Source organism: Phyllobates terribilis, unplaced genomic scaffold (genome assembly GCF_046119375.1).
Source record: "Phyllobates terribilis strain yellow unplaced genomic scaffold, ASM4611937v1 Scaffold_2__4_contigs__length_985480577, whole genome shotgun sequence".
NCBI lineage: Eukaryota > Metazoa > Chordata > Amphibia > Anura > Dendrobatidae > Phyllobates > Phyllobates terribilis.
Window position 1 is genome coordinate 900,466,351 of NW_027362762.1, and position 21,486 is coordinate 900,487,836.

Sequence of the window (21,486 nt, forward strand, 5' to 3'; positions counted from 1 at the left end):
TGTCTTGATTTTGTTTTCGCTTTTGTTCCTTCACTTTTCATTTTGTTAGTTATTAAAAAATAAAATTGTAACACTTCTATTTTTTAAAGCATTCTAACTTTGCAGCATGTCTTTCACACCTGTCGAAAAATTTTGCATAGTACAATACCATCAATATGGTGGCCTGTGTGGTGGCCCAGACATATTCAGATTTCTCTTTACTCCGAGTGGCCAAATGATTATATATTCGGGAACCCGGAGGACTGTTTATATATACTGTATACACATGGGAAATTTGGAAAAGAAAAGTTAATTAATTGTTAGGAGGGGATCCTCTTGGACTGCAATTTAGTTTGGCTCATTTTTTTAACCTAAACCTCCCCTCTCTTCAGTCTCTGGGACATCAGTGGAGTAGTCTGAGCTAGTTATGGAATAGGTGCCCTATTTTGATTTTTTTTTTTATGTCTCTTTAACACTTCTTTAATTGCAAAATCATTTTGTATAAAATATGTGCTCATTCCTTACTGTTATACAAAGAGGTTTACAGGGCAGGGTGCATATACAGGACATTGTTTCCTCTATATACAGCTACTACATATTGCATATGCATAAGTCAGGATGAGTTTCTGAAAAGACAAACTTGGAATGCAATTTCAGAAACCCGCACTTGCCCAGAGCTTTTAGATATCTCAGCATGAACATAATTTACTTTGCTAAAGGGAAAATTATATGGCATAAAGGCAAATAATTCCACACGGGTGGGCATCAAAGCTGATTTAACAAGGAAATGTTCTGTGGTCGTCAAAACAACCATAACAGTTCTATGGCTTTGACTAAGTTATTCTGTTTTTATTCCTTATTCCACTGCATTGCTCTCATTTTCCATAACTCGTCTTTTATGTGTACGAATCCTTTTCTTTTGCTTATGAATTTAATTTTCCGTTTATATTTTGGCATAAATTGTCTTTGCTAATATTAGGTAGTTAAAGTGTAAGTTAACATTTATTTCTGCAATTGAGAGGAATTTCTAAGAATTTCAAGTGACAAATGACAGTAGTTTAACTTCAGTGTGTGTATATGTTAAATGTGCTAGGAAATATAGGAGTGCAGAAGAAACATACCAAGCTGAAGACCATAAACCTGCCCTACAGAAGGCATGACCAGATAGTTTTGGTCAACCCTATAGTCAAAGAATTGGATAAATGTCTTACCTGGAATATCTCATGTGATGGCTCATCAAATTTATTTAGGCAGATCACATATGCAGTCCAGTAATTGCTATGGTGGACCTCACCCTCTACACAGGAACATAGCTACTAATTAGAGATGAGCGCAACCCTAGCGTTCGCTCAACTTTGGTCTACCATTCAGGTCAGTTCTCTCTGTCCATGGACAGGAGTGGCGTGAATTTCCATACCCTCTAGGATCCCAAGCTTGGCTTATAATTAGCCGAAATGGCGATATGTCACGCCTGGCCGGCAAATCGCTGTAAAAGGAAACCAAGATGTTCAAAAAATTTGTGCAGCCGTTCATCTCTCCTACTTATGGTTCCCTTAGTTACACTATTCTGATCATACTAACTCCATGATGATGTATTTAAGATAGTCAATGCCTTTAGGATCAACATTAAGGGGGGTAAAACCCTTTCATACAATTCTGCATATCCGCAAAATATGCCAAAAATGTATGTCCCAACAATGGGATCTGCAACTACCTTGAGAACGGGGTCTTGATGCTGATATCACTGAAGAACCAGTCGGTATTTCCATCCAGTTGTGAAGGAATGCTGACCACCTCTTCAATGAAAGCAGTGCGACGGGGCCCTGTTCTCAAGATAGGTGTGGGTCAAAGTGGTCAAACCCTTATCTACTATTCATTTATGGCATATGCTGTAAACATGCCATAAATGTATGAGATTGGAGTACCCATTTTAACATAGAACTGAGGTCAAGGTTCCAGACAGCTGTTGTCTCCTGCACTAGTACTATTAATGAAAAATTGCATTAGCCCAGGAAGTTCAGATGTATTATTTATTACTTTTCATTTTGCCTTTCGAAGAGATAAAATTAAAATAATATATAAAAAATGAACAGGATCTGGAATCAGAAATAAATGGCACAAACAAGAGCACAGATGTGTCCTTCCTTACCTTTCCTTTTTGGCTTGACAAATTCCAAAAGGGGTAACTAGAGATGACCAATATTGACATAAAAATATGTTTGTGATACTTTGTAGGGGGATGTTTATTCTATATGTGTCTATTTGAGGTAAACCAGTGATTGTAATGTAGCCTGTTGAGTGTTTTGCTGGTATATCACAATAATGTGTTGAATTTTCTTCGTGAGAAATTACAGTCCTTAACAAAGTTTATGAAATGGTAAGAGTGGACACATCTATAGGCCATGTTATTATACATGTTGAGATTGGGGGAGCGATCATCCTCCCATAAGCTACAATTTCCAAATCTTTTTCATGCAAAGCCTAAAAGGCAACCAGGTCTGATTCTATTTTGATCATGTGGCCACTTTGGGGCATTGGCTTAAGGGGAAAGGATCTTGACCAGTGAGGAAGCCCTTTCTTTATAGTACAATGTTTTCTAACAATACCAGTGGGATAATAGGGTTTATAGTTGACTTTTGATCACAGATGTCAGATTACAAAAAAAAATCCAAATTTTTGCTTTTTTCCAGTGCAGATTTTTCAATTTCTTCCCCAGGTGCAACGTCATAATTTCCCACTAGCATAAATAGTTGTTACTGTAACACAAGTCGCATATGGTTCTTTACACATCCTGTTTATCGCCAGCTAAAGTGACCATATCCACTGTATAAACCAACTGAAAAGAAACTAACGTTACAGCAAAAGCAGATGTGTAATTTGTACAGTTTAGAAAAGTAACAAAGTAAAATGACCTGGCTTCGACAGTCGGAATACGCTGACATAGCTTTGACTTGTAGAAATCCACCGAGAGGGTCAAATTCTTGGTATAATCCTTTAGGGTCGATCAGCAGGTCAAGGCTATGAGATTACCCATTTTCATAACATTTGGAAATTGCTGAGAAGAAAGAGAAATGTCTGTTATCTCAAAGGCCATTTACGCTGATGGGTATATATATATATATATTTTTTTTTGCAGAACCTCCAAATTTTGTGGTGAAGCCACGTGATCAGGTAGTTGCATTGGGACGTACGGTCACATTTCAGTGCGAAGCAACAGGAAACCCTCAACCAGCTATCTTTTGGCAGAAGGAGGGCAGCCAGGTAATGGATTTTAATAGATTAACAAATACCCATGAAATTGAAATGATCTGCATTAAATCTCCATCAAGTCCCAGCCCTGAATGCATTTTATGCCCAAGTGTGAAAACAGTATTAAATTACTATAAGCTCCTATGCACATTGTTGCCATCGATTCGTGGCGGAGGATGAGCATTGTGCTAAATTTGGATATCAAAATGGCTGTCATCGAGCTAAAGAAGGCGCATACATCATTAACAGCAGAAGATCCATAAATGAAGTGACAGGTACAATTTATTTCACGTTAGACGTGTATTATTCCAAGATAAACAAGGGTTTGATTACATCAGTTAAAGGTCATCCATTTATCAAGCTGCAACCAAAGATTTCTCATTACGCCGCTGAGTGTTATGTAGTTTCATGCTTATGATACGGATTTTAAAATAGACACACGAGTCTCATCTAGCAAAAATAACATGGCAACGGATTCGTAAAGGTCATAAAAATCTAAATATATATAGAATAAATAGTATATATATATATATATATAGTATATATTTATATATATATATATATATATATATATATACCATATATATGTAATATATCGATTTTATATATATATAATAATATTTATTATATATCACACACATATATATAGTATATATACTTAATATATATTTATATATTTATGTATATGTATAAATATATATTCTATTAATATTTAACCTATATTTTTTATTAAAATACATTTGATTTCAAAGACTGTATAAAGACTTAAAAAAAGAATGGGTGTATAATGGAATACGAGTTTTTACACATGACAGTTGCTTTTTCTAATGAAAACCATGACACAATGGATGACACCAGCGCACCCTATGGGCACCATTGACTTAAGGCTATGTTCACACATCATGGTTTTTTCAGGTGCAGTTTTTCATGCAAATTTTCAGCTGCCTTTTGCAGTACCAGCAAAGTCTGTGAGAAACCAGAATTCTTTGTTCACACATTATGTTTTTTTTTGCTCAGGATTTTGTGCCTTCACCCATAGGAAGTAATGGGTGGTGAAAAAAACGCTGAAAAATTACATCAAAGTTTGTATAGGGTTTTTTCAGCGTTTTTGATGCCAGAATAAAATGGAGTTATTTTTTTTTTTTACTGAACTTTATGTACATGCATAAAAAAAACAGAAGGAAAGTGAAAAAAATGCTGAAAAAACGCACCAAAAACGCATCAAAAAAGCACCAAAACTGCAAGAAAAATCCTGAATAAAATGCCCTTGAAGATCAGTTTTTGCTGCAGAAAATTGACTCCAAAAAAACCGTGATGTGAGAACATAGCTTTACAATGGGGATCGTTAAGGCTCAGAAAGGTATCAAATATGAAGAAACTAAATTGTGATGGAAGCTTCTAATCAAACCTATTGCCAAGATGTGAACATAGCCCAATGCAAAGTAATCGACCACAGATAAATAAAAGGAATATGTATTTTATATATTTACTGTATGTTTTATTTATATTATTTTTTATTTAACCCCTTCATGATGGGGCCAATTTCCTTTTTTGCAATTCCGTTTTTTCCTCCCCTTCTTCCCAGAGCCATAACTTTTTTATTTTTCTGTCCACATTGACATACAAGGGCTTGTTTTTTTGCTGGACAAATCATTTATTTTACCACATAGTGCACTGGAAAATGGGGAAAAAATTCCAAGTGCTGTGAAATTGTGAAAAAAATATTCAATTCTGGCACTGTTTTTTGGGAATTGTTTTTATGGTGTCCATTTTGTGGTAAAAATGACCATGTGATATGATTCTCCTCATCAGTAAGATTACGGTGATACATGTCCAGTTCTTTTATTATTTTAGTGGTAAAAAAAAAAAAATCTGAAGTTTACAAAAAACATTTTTTTTGGGTTGTGTCACCATTTTCCAAGACCGGTAACATTTTTATTTTTCAACCTATGGAGCTGTGTTATGGTTTACTTTTTGCGAGGCAAGACGACTTTTCTATAAATACCATTTTGGGATAGATCTGACTTTTTCGAATATAATTGAATTTAAAATTCCCTAACTACTTTATTTAACTGCTTTTCTTTTTTATTACTTCCTGTTTTGATGAAACTTTGAGAATCCCAGTGCATGCTGGGATACTCCAACAATGCGTCATCAGTGATGCTTGTTTCAGGGGCTGGGCTAATCCCTGCCCGATGTGCACAATGACAGTGCACTCTCTCACTGTCGACTCCAGAGTGTACTGTTAGTGTGTGTTCTAAGACTACCCAGTGTACAGAGACCAGCGCCGCCCCCTCAAGTGACATCACACACTAACAGTATGCTCTGGTACCTGCTCGTTACTACTGATCTGAGCTGGCAACAGTGGGCGTGCTGTCATTGTGCACATCACAAAGTGCACATAGCACAGGGACTAGCCCAGCCCATGAAATGTAGGTCACTGATGACGTTTAGTTTCAGGAAGGGGACAGGGGCTGCGGTAGTGACTGCAGCCTCTGCTCCCTGATGCAACACTTCTTTTGAGTATCCCAGCTTTCACTGTGATTCTCAAAGTGTCATCAATAAAAGGAAGTAATAAAAAAGAAAAGCTGTTGCAAAGTGTAGTGAGGGAACAGTAGGGAATTTTTAATTCATGGCAATTAAAAATTAGTTTAGATTATGGCATTAAATAGATAGGGATTTAAAATGAAAAATTATTTGTATGTTGGACCAGCCCTTTAAGGGAATGTTATTCTGAATTTATGCATAGTTATTAAATAATAATAATCTATATTCTAAAGTAAAATGAAAAATAAAATAGCTTTGAAAGAAAAACTAAAATAATGTTTTAAAAATGTTATTGTATCCAATCTAATAAACATAGCAATATTAATACATACTTTCATTTATTAACACCTTTGAATTTTTTGGTGTCCAGTTTCTTAGTATTTGGCATTAAAGGCTTTATTACGGGTTTCCAATTATTAGCTATTGGCTAAAATAAAATTATATATATTTGTCTGAATAATAACCAAATTCAAAACTTTAACCCTGAGAGATAATAGAGCAGGTATGTTTAATAAAATGATAATACAGTTGTAGCGGCAGAGCTTAATGACATCTTACATGTGTATTTTGTGATATGTTGCCGAACGAACTGAACTGTGAATAATTTTGCATATAATTAAAATGGGGGATGTGCTGTAGGAAAGGAGATAGAAGGTTGGTTGAAAATGCCTATTGCTTTAAAACATAACATTCCTATCTCTGCCTCGGCAATTTGTATCACTCTGTCCCCAGGGTAAAGGAAAACGAAGTGGGATTAAAAACAATTGTTTTTTCCTTAAACATAAATGTAGGAAAAATTAAAGTTTATGGTGTATTTTAAATAGGAAATGGAAGATGTTTTAGCTAGGTGAAAAAAATGCTGAAAGGTAAGAACGCTTTAAAAAATTAGAAGTGTTAATAGTTTATTTTTATCAACTGACAAAATGCTAAATCAATGAACAAAAGAGATATAAAAATGAAATCAATATTTGGTGTGACAGCCCTGATATCAATATCAGCAAGTCTGTATGCGATTACATGAAGTGCCGGAAGGATGTTCGCAAGCCTACATCCACAGAAGATCTGTGGTTAGTTCTCCAAAATGTTTGGAACAAACTCTTTTGCCGTCGTCCTTCAAAGCTGTTGTAAAGGCAAAGGGCGATCACACCAAACGTTGATTTAGATTCCTCTCTGTGGTTGTCCATTGACTTTACATTTTGATAATTTCTAAATATAAACTATTAACACTTATATTTTTTAAACCATTCTTACTTTGCAGCTTGTTTTTCCAAACCTGCTAAAGTTTTTGCATAGTACTATATATACAGTATATATACACACATATAATACACATAATTCACTTATTCTTAAATGTTATAAGGGGGCCAGGATTTCAGCCTTACTTCTTGGGATGAAGTTGTGTTGGCAAAATCTGCAGCAGGGGAGGGAAATTTTCAACTGTGTAGTCCAGTAGAGATTGGCCATGAAGACTATGAAGACCTTGTAGCAGTGGCGTATCGCCAATGGCGGCAGACCACGCCACTGCTATGGGGCACCTGGCCGGAGGGGGCCCGTGAGGGCCCCAAGCAGCGTGGGAACGAGGAGGATAGGTGAGTAGGAGGTTGCGGCGGCAGAGGAGCGGGTTGCGGCAGTGGAGGAGCGGAGCACACACAGTAGCCACTGCTGCAGCTACCACGTGTGCCCGCTGCTAAAGGTACATGAATATTCCCTCTTCTCCACTCCCATGGGCGTGTAGAAGACGGAATATTCATTCTCTTTAGTAGCGGGCACGGAGGAGCGCTGAGCCCCGGCTCCTTCTGTCAGTGCCCGCCGCTAAAGAGAAAGCATATTCACGCTTCTCCACGCCCATAGTCTCGGCGTGGAGAGGAGTGAATGTGCCGGCAGCAGCTCACCTCGGCTTCTGAGAGCGCGTGCAGCTCAGATGCCGACATGAGCTGCTGCAGACAGGACTCAGCGCTGGAGCAGAGGTGAGGAAGGAAGGTGAGTATAAGTGTTTATTGTTTTATGTGTGCAGTGATTGAGGGGTTGAGGAGGCCACACATACCAGGATACTTGGATTGAGGAGGCCACACTTACCAGGATACTTGGATTGAGGAGGCCACACATACCAAGAATGGGGGATTGAGGAGGCCACACATACCAGGAATGGGGGATTGAGGAGGCCACACATACCAGGATTTGGGGATTGAGGAGGCCACACATACCAGGATTTGGGGATTGAGGAGGCCACACATACCAGGATTTGGGGATTGAGGAGGCCACACGTACCAGGATTTGGGGATTGAGGAGGCCACACATACCAGGATTTGGGGATTGAGGAGGCCACACGTACCAGGATTTGGGGATTGAGGAGGCCACACGTACCAGGATTTGGGGATTGAGGAGGCCACACGTACCAGGATTGGGGGATTGAGGAGGCCACACATACCAGGGATTGTGGGATTGAGGGGGCCACACATACCAGGGATTGTGGGATTGAGGGGGCCACACATACCAGGGATTGTGGGATTGAGGGGGCCACACATACCAGGGATTGTGGGATTGAGGGGGCCACACATACCAGGGATTGTGGGATTGAGGGGGTCACACATACCAGGGATTGTGGGATTGAGGGGGCCACACATACCAGGGATTGGGGGATTGAGGAGGCTACACATACCTGGGATTGTGGGGGCCACACATACCAGGAATTGTGGGATTGAGGGGGCCACACATACGAGGATGGGGAAATTTACCAGTAGCTGCTGCATTTCTCACCCTAGTCTTATACTCAAGTCAATAGGTTTTCCCATTTTTATGTGGTAAAATTAGGGGCCTCAGCTTATATTCGGGTCGGCTTATTTAAAATATACGGTATTTTAAAATCAGTGAGTACGTGGTGCCCATAATACTGCAGGACTGTGGCGTGCATTATACTATATGGGGGCTGCATTTTACCCTTTGGGGTGTGTAATATACTGTATGGAGGACTATGGGGAGTGCATTATATTCCATGGAGGACCATGGGAAGTTCATTATACTATATGGAGGATTATGGGGGGCACATTATACTATATGGAGGTTTATGGGGGGAGCATTATACTATATGGAGGATTATGGGAGCACATTATACTATATGGAAGATTATTGGTGGTGCATTATACTATATGGAAGGCTATGTGGGGCCATTATAATATTTTGAGGGCTATGTGGGGGGCCATTATACTGTATTAAAGCAATTATACAGTGTGAAGGTTTGTGTGGGGTCATTATACTGTTTGTAGTGCTGTGTGGGGGCCATTATACTGTTTGGAGGGCTGTGTGGGGGCCATGAGAGTGTATGGAGGGCTCTGTAGGGTTCACAGTTGGGGGATTATACTGTGTTAGGGTCACCATACTTTACCGTGGGAGTTGAAGTGGGGTACAATAGGGTCATTATACTGTGCATATGGAGGAATGCACCATAGGGGTATCATACTGTTTGGGGGGCACTTTTGTTGGCATCATACTTTATGGGGCAATGAAGGAGGAATCTACAACTTCAGAAGGAGGTAAATTACTATGTAAAGGCTGGAAAGTTATGAGAGCTGCTCTTCTGTGACACAGACAAATATTTATTTTTTGTAGAGGGGGGGGCAATTAGAGCTTCTGCTATGGGGCCCCATGACTTCTATGTACGCCCCTGCCTTGTAGAGGACCTTGGTTGACTTCTTCTCTTTTGGTACTTGGTGGAGTGTATCTCTGCAGTACCTTATCTACAGAGAAACTCCATTATTAGTTATGAAAAACACTGAAGCCACCCCATACACATTAGTTGGCTGTCGGCCAGGTGATGATTCGGCCGATCGTTCAACCAACAGCCATCTCAGCAAACTCTCCCATACACAGGAGCTCTCATTTGCTTGTGCTCTCCTCCTGTGTTCTGTATGAGAAAGTCACTGGCTGTTATGTCGGTCAGCGGCTTAACTCCAGGAGAAGAATGCGATCGGCAGTCCACAATCAGACATGTCCAATTGACATCTCCTCCGATCAGTTGGCCGATGGTAGACTGTCAACTGAACCCATTGATATCAGCAGGTTCGACCAACATTAGTCTAAGGACTCATGCAGACGTCCATGCAAATTGGTCCGAGAACAGACCCCTAATGCACGGACAGGCCGCAGGTCACCCGAGCATGACAGCCTTGTAGAAATATATAAAGCTGTCCTGCTCGGGTCTGGAGAGCTGCGGCCCGTCCGTGCATTGCGGTCCAGGATGAGCCCTAATGTCTTGATGACCTTAAGCTTTTTTCTGTAACTAAATGATTAAAATTACTAAATAAAATAAAAACTAAAGGAGAATGTTTATTAAATCACATAAATCCCAAAGCACATACAGAATATGAGAACATTTGCAATATTTTCTCCGGAATTACGCCATTCACTGTTTTTAAACATTAATGCTATTATTTCCACTCTTTTTCAGAATCTTCTCTTTTCCTACCAACCTCCTCAGTCTTCCAGTCGTTTTTCAGTGTCTCAAACCGGTGACCTCACGATCGTTAATGTCCAGAAGTCTGATGTTGGCTATTACATCTGCCAGACTCTAAATGTGGCAGGCAGCATTACAACAAAGGCCTATTTAGAGGTTACTGATGGTAAAGTACAAACAGTTTTTAATTCAAAAGCTTTCAAGGACACAGAGAATTCCCTTATCTTTGTAATCCTTCCCCTAAAAGAGAAGTCTTTCCAAGCATCTCCTTGTTTTACAACTTTCTGTGTCGAGCATGCTTTTAATTAGTGCTGTTTGGGTTTTATAATTGGCTGTCAGTGCCAGGAGCGCAATCTCTGGCTCCCCAATGTGTGGAGTGTGAGCCCACTCTGTGACTTTTCTATAGACATAAAGGTAATATTTTACCAATATTATCTCTGGAAAGAATTAAGCTATGTGATAAAATAATTTATTGATCTTATAAGAACTATTTCTGGGATTGATTGGCACATAGCTGACATACTCGTTTTCAGAACGGTTCATAAAAGTCACACTGTGGTTTTGGCACTGCTAAATTAAAGATGGAACTAATATAGTAAAGTAGTAAAACGCCGACGGGCAGGATTTACTAAACCGTGGGGACACACTTACTGGTTTGTGTGTTAAAGGAAATCTGTCATTTCTAGAAACGCTATTTAACTGCAGATATAGGTCTAATCTACAGTCAAATAGTGATTCAGTCCTGTTGGTGTATTGGAGCAGCAGCTACATGGAGAAAAGGAAGTTTGATTCTCCCTGTAGCCGCTCACTTCCAGTCATTGGGGAGGTGCAGGGAGCTGTTACAGTCACCACTAAAAAATGACCATGGGTGTAATCACTACCTGACACACTGATTGACAACCTGCTCTGCAGTGTGTGTGCGACGTGTGTGTGTAGTGTAGGCAATCAAAGTAAAGGGGGGTGATTAGAGATGCAGTCACTGTGTAGGAAGTAGTGATTTTAACCGCTCCTTGCATTGCCCTGTTGACCGGGGGCACTCTGTAGCAACGCTTTGAGCAAACAGGATTTAATCACGATTGCAGAGTTCCCTTATATCTGCTGGTAACTATCATTTCTGTATGTAGAAGGTTCCCTTTAAGTTCCCATTTTGTTGGAGCCGCCAAAATTCAGCTGTGACAGAATTAGGGAATGCAGATTATTTTTATCTATCTATCTATCTATCTATCTATCTATCTATCTATCTATCTATCTATCTATAATCAATCTATCTATCTCATAACTATATATCTCCTATCGATCTATCTATCTATTATCTTTCCATATCTATGTATCCATATATCTATCTCATATTGCTATCTATCAATCTATCTATCTATCTATCTATCTACAGTATTTGTCTATTATCTATCAGTCTAATATCTATATCTCTATCTAATATCTATCTATTTATCATTTATCTATCTCATATCTCTATCTATCTATCTACCCATCTATTTATCATTTATCTATCTATCTCATATCTATCTATTATCTATCCCATATTTATCTCATATCTACAGTGGTGGCCAAAAGTATTGGTACCCCTGCAATTCTGTCAGATAATACTCAGTTTCTTCCTGAAAATGATTGCAATCACAAACTCTTTGGTATTATTATCTTCATTTCATTTGTCTTCAATGAAAAAACACAAAAAGAATTGTCCTAAAGCCAAATTGGATATAATTCCACACCAAACCTAAAAAAGGGGATGGACAAAAGTATTGGCACTGTTTGAAAAATCATGTGATGCTTCTCTAATTTGTGTAATTAACAGCACCTGTAACTTACCTGTGGCACCTAACAGGTGTTGGCAATAACTAAATCACACTTGCAACCAGTTAACATGGATTAAAGTTGACTCAACCTCTGTCCTGTGTCCTTGTGTGTACCACATTGAGCATGGAGAAAAGAAAGAAGACCAAAGCACTGTCTGAGGACTTGAGAAACCAAATTGTGAGGAAGCATGAGCAATCTCAAGGCTACAAGTCCATCTCCAAAGATCTGAATGTTCCTGTGTCTTCCGTGCGCAGTGTTATCAAAAAGTTTAAAGCCCATGGCACTGTGGCTAACCTCCCTAGATGTGGACGGAAAAGAAAAATTGCCGAGAGATTTCAACGCAAGATTGTACGGATGGTGGATAAAGAACCTCGACTTACATCCAAACAAGTTCAAGCTGCCCTGCAGTCTGAGGGTACAACAGTGTCAACCCGTACTATCCATCAGCGTCTGAATCAAAAGGGACTGTATGGTAGGATACCCAGGAAGACCCCACTTCTTACCCCGAGACATAAAAAAGCTAGGCTGGAGTTTGCCAAAACTTACCTGAGAAAGCCTAAAACTTTTTGGAAGAACGTTCTCTGGTCAGATGAGACAAAAGTAGAGCTTTTTGGAAAAAAGCATCAACATAGAGCGTACAGGAAAAAAAAAGAGGCAGTCAAAAGAAAAGAACACGGTCCCTACAGTCAAACATGGCGGAGGTTCCCTGATGTTTTGGGGTTGCTTTGCTGCCTCTGGCACTGGACTGCTTGACCGTGTGCATGGCATTATGAAGTCTGAAGACTACCAACAAATTTTGCAGCATAATGTAAGGCCCAGTGTGAGAAAGTTGGGTCTCCCTCAGAGGTCATGGGTCTTCCAGCAGGACAATGACCGAAAACACACTTCCAAAAGCACTATAAAATGGTTTGAGAGAAAGCACTGGAGACTTCTAAGGTGGCCAGCAATGAGTCCAGACCTGAATCCCATAGAACACCTGTGGAGAGATCTCAAAATGGCAGTTTGGAGAAGGCACCCTTCAAATATCAGGGACCTGGAGCAGTTTGCCAAAGAAGAATGGTCTACAATTCCAGCAGAGCATTGTAAGAAACTCATTGATGGTTACCGGAAGCGGTTGTTCGCAGTTATTTTGGCTAAAGGTTGTGCAACCAAGTATTAGGCTGAGGGTGCCAATACTTTTGTCTGGCCCATTTTTGGAGTTTTGTGTGAAATGATCAATGATTTGATTTTTGCTTCATTCTCTTTTGTGTTTTTTTCCTTGCAAGCAAATTAAATGAAGATAATAAGACCAAAGAATTTGTGATTGCAATCATTTTCAGGAAGAAACTGAGTATTATCTGACAGAATTGCAGGGGTGACAATACTTTTGGCCACCACTGTATCTATGTATGTATGTATGTATGTATGTATGTATGTATCTATCTATCTATCTATCTATCTATCTATCTATCTATCTATCTATCTATCTATCTATCTATCTCATATCTATCTATCTATCTATCTATCCGTCTATCTAATATCTGTCTACCCATCTATTTATCATCTATCTTGTCCATCCTTAATGTTACAAATATTTATTTAATGATTTTTAATCTCTCCTTATAGAAATTCAGTAAATTATTCTGACATGCTAGCAAAATACTTGACAAACTGTAATTTACCTTCCAACCACTGGATGGACACAAATAGACACATATAACAGCATTAACATTTCTCAACAGAGTATCGCAAAATATCTGATTTTCAATTTTATCTGATCTTGTAGCAACTCAGGTTATTTCATAAGGATGGTCACAATTTGTATTTAATCTTTAAAGAGAATCTGTCAGTAGGATTGTTCCTCCTGAGCCATCTATATGGGCATGTAGGTCACCGGAAGCTGAATAAAATGATACCTTGATATCTGTGATCCGATGTCTTATCCAGAGAGATCAATGTTTTTCTTATACTGTATGTAAATGACCTCTGCCAGGCTATGGGCCAGACAGGGCCAGACAGTGATCTGATTCCCTTTAATTTCTCAACCCATTTTTTTCACCTTTTTTCCTTCTCTCCTTCGTTCTCTGCTTTTATAAGAGATTTGTTGAGTTGTCAGTTTAACGATTGCTAGTATTAACAAGCCCTTATACAAAGACCCTCATATTATGTTCACCTGTTCTATTTCAAAATGTTCCTAATAATGACCGTGAGTGATTCTGCATTTTTACCTAATCTCAGTTTGCTTATATGGAATCTGTCAGCAGGATTTCACTAATCCAAACAAATTATTTAAATGTTTATGTAGGTCTTTAAATGACGAGTCCAGCAATACCTTTAAATGACCAGTCAGTTTTTCTGTTACTGAGAAATCAGGGTTTGAATTGATGTGTAAATTAGGGTATAGATCTGAAGCCTCTGTCACTCCAGCTCTATTCCCCGCCCAGGGTCACCTCTTCCTGCTTGACTGATTGCTCCTCTGCCAGTAAAGAGGCTGTTAGTGAATCAGAAGGAGGAGACACTGGTTGGTGAGTAGAGCTGGAGTGACAGAGGCTTCTGCTCTACAATAGTTTTTCACCTTCATTTACATATCAATTTAAACGCTGATTTCTCTGTAACAGAGGAATGGACTGACCATGTAATGGTGTTGCTGGACTTGTCTTTGAAAGAGCTACATGTGCATATAAATAGTTTGAGGGATGAAATTCTGCTGACATTAAGTTTTGTGAAGTTGTTGGAGAACTTCTATGATATTAACTGCACAGATGCCAGATGCAAAACTTCGATCTTCACATGAAGTCTGCGGATGAGAAGCGGGCCGATGTTCATTTCTTTGCGTGTCATCCAAACATCTGTTTTTGCATTCGTGTAAAATGGATAATAGCCGAGAAATGGATCCTTCTGCAATGAACTAATGTTTTTCTTTCGGCCCACTGTGTCATTTTTGTGCATAGGAACGGTGAAACTCTATCTTTTGCCACTCAGCACTTCATGCTATTAAGTCACTGGAAGCGAAATACAACAGGAATTTTCATTTTACTTCCAAAGTCGCCTTGTGTTTTTTTTTCATAGGATGCTTGGAAAATGCCAGCAAGTTGTGCACATCTTTTCCTCCAGACAAGAGATAATGTTTCGGTATTTTGTGTCTTGCTTATCATGAAAATTCCCCCTGAATAATGCATGATTCCTAGTTTAATTACTGGCTTAATTATCTTTCGCTTGTTTCAAAACCTACAGCTACTACCGTTACTTGATTGATTAGAAAATTGCTCCCAGTTGCAGACATATATTTCCTGTTGTTTTCGTTGGCAGTGGTCGCTGACCGTCCCCCGCCAGTCATCCGCCAAGGTCCTCAGAACCAAACAGTAGCTGTTGATGGCACTTTACTCCTAAATTGTGTCGCTACTGGAATTCCAATTCCCACAATCTACTGGAGAAAAGATGGCGTCCTTGTCAGCACCCAGGAATCTCGGATCAAGCAGCTGGACACAGGAGCGCTGCAGATCAGATACGCTAAGGTGTGAACAAAAGTTGGTCTGTTCAATGATATCCCACAGTAGTTACATCTCATTAACATTTTTACAGAGTTATACCGGAGCAAGTAAAATTAATTTCATTTATTTATTTTTAATTTTTGCATACGTGAATAAAAAAACTAAATAAAATATAATAATAATAATAATTTAATAATAATAATTTTTATTTATATAGCGCCAACATATTCCACAGCACTTTACAATTAAATATACAAAAATAATAAAAATGTATACTAAATAGAAGGGAATACTGAAAAATAAATATATTCATTTTAAATATTCATTTGTCTAGTTACACCTGACCTGACATGACTGTTAATTGCTTCTTAGGCCAGATTTACTCAGAACTGTATATTAACGTTTGTGCCCTTTTTCATGTGAAAAAAAAAAAAAGAAAAGAAAATGAAAACACTTAGCCGTGAGTGAATGTGGATATAAAACATTTGGATTCGCTTTTGTATTGCAGTAATGCATATACATATTATTTTAGAAGCAGACAATTCTTTTAAAACTTAATAAAAATAAAACCTACCACCAGCCCAAGTGTTAATAGGGCTCTAGCCTGGGTGCACTCCAAGGGCGGACATATCAATTGTGCAACCGGGGGCCCAAGCAGTAAGGGGGCCATTTCCACCTCCAAAGCAGGTGGGATTGTTCATTATTATGAGCTCATGGGCTGCAAAGGGCCCATTTACTGTTCTTGCACATAGGCCCTTTTCTGTCTTTGTCCGCCAGTGGTGCACACTATATCTTCGTTCCCATTTATGACATTGAGATTTTCTTTTAAATAACAAAAAAAAAAAACAGAATTCACTGACTTAATTTAATAAGTCACGCTGACCCCCCCTTCTAGTCATGTCTGCACGGCTCAATATAAAAAAGGTGGTCTCCTCAAATGATACAGCCAAGAAAACCAACTAGGTGCCACAATCTCCTTGTAGCCCCACCAGTCAACGATCCCAACTTTTCGGCTTCTAGTATTTTGCTCGATAAATGACGTTTTTTGTGTTGGCAAATTTCCAGGTCTGTGTGTGAATGGGGCTTAATCACTGATGATTTCAATAGCTAAGTCAGCCCACTTGTCTGTCATGACCGATGAATGGACAGAGAAGAGAGTTGACTCGGCTATCAAAATGACCAGAGAATGAGATTGCTCTACCACTTTCTGATTTTATACTAAACCTGAAAATAAAATCTGTTACATTGGATGCTATATCAAGGAGGTTGTCTCCTCTAGAAGCAATGTTTGTTGGGAAGAATGGTATCAAGGAGAAGATTTCCAACAATTGGAAAAAAATGTATTATAAAAGCATAATTTATTCAATATACTTTTAAAAATGTAAAGACAGAGGACACTTGGCCTACGCGTTTCGAGCATTAGAGCTCTAAGTCATAAAAGTAAGGCTAAGACTAAGAGCACTATTACTCGAAACGCGTAAGCCAAGTGTTTCCATTTTTTATTCTCTATCTTTATATTTTTATAAGTATATTGAATAAATGATCTTTATTTAATATATTTTTTTTCTGGAAATCTTCTCCTTTATACCATTCTTTCTGCCTGGGAAGCGACCCATTGTCTCTTATGTGCACTGCGCCATACAAGAATAATTCAATTACCGGATCGACAAGAATAATTCAATTACTGGATCTGGTAAACTGATGTGATCTCTCTTTTTTTCATTGTTGGGAAGAACAACTCCGTAATACAGTGCTGTATGTGCGACATCTTAGGGTAGCACGCAGTATGCCTATGGTGTGGTGTGGAGCTATAAAGACTTCCGAGTGCCAGTCTCTACCATGTGTGTAAGGCCGGCCCTGGGCTACTCTTGATTTTGTTGAAAATGTAGACAATTTTTTAAAATATATATATATATATATATATATATTTTTTTTTTTTTTTTTTTTTCAAATATTTTAAATTGGAAAAATAACACATTTTTCCTACCCTTCCAATATTTCTGCATTGAGCGCACATACAGTATGAAATGTCTACTCTGTAAATACCAGTGAATCAGTCCTAATCCGACACTCGTCAAGGCTTATGTCCTTTTGACATGAATTTACTTTCGGCAAATATTTGCATGTGTAATTGTGTAATTAGACTGATAAAGGTTATTATTAATTCTGTTTTACAAATAAAAGTCGTGTATTTTGCCACTTCTTTGAAGTCATGAAACAAATTGGATGCCTGGAACAGCTAATAGCTCTATATCCAAAGCCAAAAGCATCCTCAGTAATTGCTTTTCCATCCCAATGCATTTGTGATCGGCCCCAATACTAATTTCAGGCTTTCTTTTCAGCTAAGTGACACAGGCCGGTATACCTGCACTGCATCCACACCGAGCGGAGAAGCCAGCTGGAGCGCGTACATCGAGGTTCAAGGTAACGAGAAAGAAATGCTCAGCTTTTCATTTTTAGTGGAGTACAATGTGTGCACCATGCATATAGGTGGAATACCTTTTTCAGAACTATTCATAATAGCTCTATAAAATGCATTCTTACCAATATTAGCATTGGTACCATAAACACATTTAAAGAGTGACCATCGTTTTATTTATAGATTTTTTTCCCCCCATAAATCAACAGTACACACGAAAATAAGAAACATTGTAATTCATCTTATCAGAGAATTCTCCTTTCTTCTCTTGGGCTGATTTTTCACTCTGTAAACCATATTCAGTGGTGAAATCTGTGTTTCAGTGAATAGAGACATTCCCATTACTGAGATAGGAGATGACAGTTGGTGCTTATAAAGTTCTATGGAGCAGTGAGGAGGAGGAGCTAGAAGCAGACACAGACATTCTGCTGTAACTTATCCTGAAGCGATAGTTACAAGTTTAAGTTCTGCACCAGCCCATCCAGGAACGTTCTCGACCGGGCTGGGAATGCCCATTTCTGGGCAAGGTTTACATAAATCAGGACAGTTCAGGCAAATTTGAGACTGTTGTCAGTTGTAATAATGATACCTAGCTCAGTTCATCGCAGTATATGAAATTAGCTGAACACACTTAATATTATCACATGTACTTGTGCTTTACATTTATATGACTAAAATCATATAACTACTTCTGGACTGCCCATAGGCCATAACCGTCCATCAGTTCACACTTATCACTGTATAGGTATGAACGGACCCATGGATGTTCGGGTTCTGGTACCCGATCCAAACTTTAGTCCAAAGTTCGGGTCAGGTACCAGAACTGTACCCGAACTTGAATCTGAACCTGAACCCCATTGAAAAAAATGGGGAACCGAACTTTGGAGCTGGAAAATTCTCTCTCTCTCTATCTCTCTCCTCCTGAACTTCCCCTGGAACTCCGAAAATTAAAACGGACTTCCGGGAGAAGTCAGTGTATGGACTTTAGCACCGGACACTAACTGTTCTGTCCAAACTTTTAAGTTCGGGTTCGCTCATCTCTATCAAAGCAATGACAATGTAAAACATAAGATGATTTTAAAACATAAAGCATAACATGTGATTATAAAAAAAAATAAGATAAAAGTAGATTTATTTTCCATTTTTCTTCAAATTTTCCTCAAATATCAGGAAAAAAATAAAAAAGAATATAAAAATGACATATTAAATGAAAAAAGATGTAAAAATTATTTTGACTATAATTTTTAGTGCACATGCAATAAAACCCAAAAAGGTGTACAGTCAGGAAAAATGGCCTGGTCATGAACTGGTTAAAAAGTAACTAAACTTTTTTTTTTAAATTTAATTATGTTTTTTTAAAGTTATGCATTTTGGTAAGCTACTTAATAACAAGTTTACATTCTCAATCTCTGTGTACACAACACTGAACCAGTGCTTGTGTATACAGATTAGGAAGCACTGACAGTACTTTCTCCTCCAGACCCAGTGAAAATGTGATTAATGGGTGCAGGGAGACAGCAAGACCTAGAAGACCCAGACAATTCTTCTATGCATCCAGGAGGCTGAAATTCAGTAACTGGGGCTAATATACTAGTCCCACTTACAGGGGAAATCAGCAATAAAAGTATTGTATTGAAATCTTAAAATGCCCTAAAAGGTCTCTTAAGATCATATGGGACCACAGTGTATAAAATAGATAAATTTAAAAAGCAAAACTAAAGTTGAAAAAAGCACAAAAAAATAATTAAAAAACATTATGTATACAGTACAGACCAAAAGTTTGGACACACCTTCTTATTTAAAGATTTTTCTGTATTTTCATGACTATGAAAATTGTACATTCACACTGAAGGCATCAAAACTATGAATTAACACATGTGGAATTATATACTTAACAAAAAGTGTGAAACAACAGAAAATATGTTTTATATTCTAGGTTCCTCAAAGTAGCCGCCTTTTGCTTTGATGACTGCTTTGCACACTCTTGGCATCCTCTTGATGAGCTTCAAGAGGTAGTCACCGGAAATGGTTTTCACTTCACAGGTGTGCCCTGTCAGGTTTAATAAGTGGGATTTCTTACCTTAAAAATGGGGTTGGGACCATCAGTTGTGTTGTGCAGAAGTCTGGTGGATACACAGCTGATAGTCCTACTGAATAGACTGTTAGAATTTGTATTATGGCAAGAAAAAAGCAGCTAAGTAAAGAAAAACGAGTGGCCATCATTACTTTAAGAAATGAAGGTCAGTCAGTGCGAAAAATTGGGAAAACTTTGAAAGTGTCCCCACGTGCAGTTGCAAAAACCATCAAACGCTACAAAGAAACTGGCTCACATGAGGACCGATCAAGGAAAGGAAGACCAAGAGTCACCTCTGCTTCTGAGGATAAGTTTATCCGAGTGACCAGCCTCAGAAATCGCAGGTTAACAGCAGCTCAGATTAGAGACCAGGTCAATGCCACACAGAGTTCTAGCAGCAGACACATCTCTACAACAACTGTTAAGAGGAGACTTTGTGCAGCAGGCCTTCATGGTAAAATAGCTCCTAGAAAACCACTGCTAAGGACAGGCAACAAGCAGAAGAGACTTGTTTGGGCTAAAGAGCACAAGGAATGGACATTAGACCAGTGGAAATCTGTGCTTTGGTCTGAGTCCAAATTTGAGATCTTTGGTTCCAAGCACCGTGTCTTTGTGCGACGCAGAAAAGGTGAACGGATGGACTCTACATGCCTGGTTCCCACGTGAGGCATGGAGGACGAGGTGTGATGGTGTGGGGGTGCTTTGCTGGTGACACTGTTGGGGATTTATTCAAAATTGAAGGCATACTGATCCAGCATGGCTACCACAGCATCTTGCAGCGGCATGCTATTCCATCCGGTTTGCGTTTAGTTGGACCATCATTTATTTTTCAACAGGACAATGACCCCAAACACACCTCCAGGCTGTGTAAGGGTTATTTGACCAAGAAGGAGAGTGATGGGGTGCTACGCCAGATGACCTGGCCTCCACAGTCACCAGACCTGAACCCAATCAAGATAGTTTGGGGTGAGCTGGACCGCAGAGTGAAGGCAAAAGGGCCAACAAGTGCTAAGCATCTCTGGGAACTCCTTCAAGATTGTTGGAAGACCATTTCCGGTGACTACCTCTTGAAGCTCATCAAGAGAATGCCAAGAGTGTGCAAAGCAGTCATCAAACCAAAAGGTGGCTACTTTGAAGAACCTAGGATATAAGACATATTTTCAGTTGTTTCACGCTTTTTTGTTAAGTATATAATTCCACATGTGTTAATTCATAGTTTTGATGCCTTCAGTGTGAATGTACAATTTTCAAAGTCATGAAAATACAGAAAAATCTTTAAATGAGCAGGTGTGTCCAAACTTTTGGTCTGTACTGTATATACAGTGAAGGAAATAATTATTTGATTCCGTGCTGTTTTTGGTAAGTTTTCCCACTGACAACAACATGAACAGTCTATAATTTTAAGGGTAGGTTAATTTTAACATTGAGAGATAGAATATCCAAAAAAATCAAGAAAATCACATTGTGTAAATTAGATAAATTT

General features: G+C 38.7%; 1 protein-coding gene across 5 annotated transcripts in view; it reads left to right on the plus strand.

The window, feature by feature from the left end:
* Positions 1–21,486, plus strand: part of ROBO1 (roundabout guidance receptor 1) — a 1,620,698-nt gene that overhangs the window by 1,514,785 nt on the left and 84,427 nt on the right. For all 5 annotated transcript variants that reach the window (XM_073668214.1, XM_073668217.1, XM_073668213.1 and 2 more), the window contains 4 exons: positions 3,116–3,240; positions 10,220–10,391; positions 15,329–15,534; positions 17,853–17,934. In XM_073668214.1, the coding sequence (XP_073524315.1) occupies positions 3,116–3,240; positions 10,220–10,391; positions 15,329–15,534; positions 17,853–17,934 (585 nt within the window). The remainder of the gene's footprint in view (positions 1–3,115; positions 3,241–10,219; positions 10,392–15,328; positions 15,535–17,852; positions 17,935–21,486) is intronic.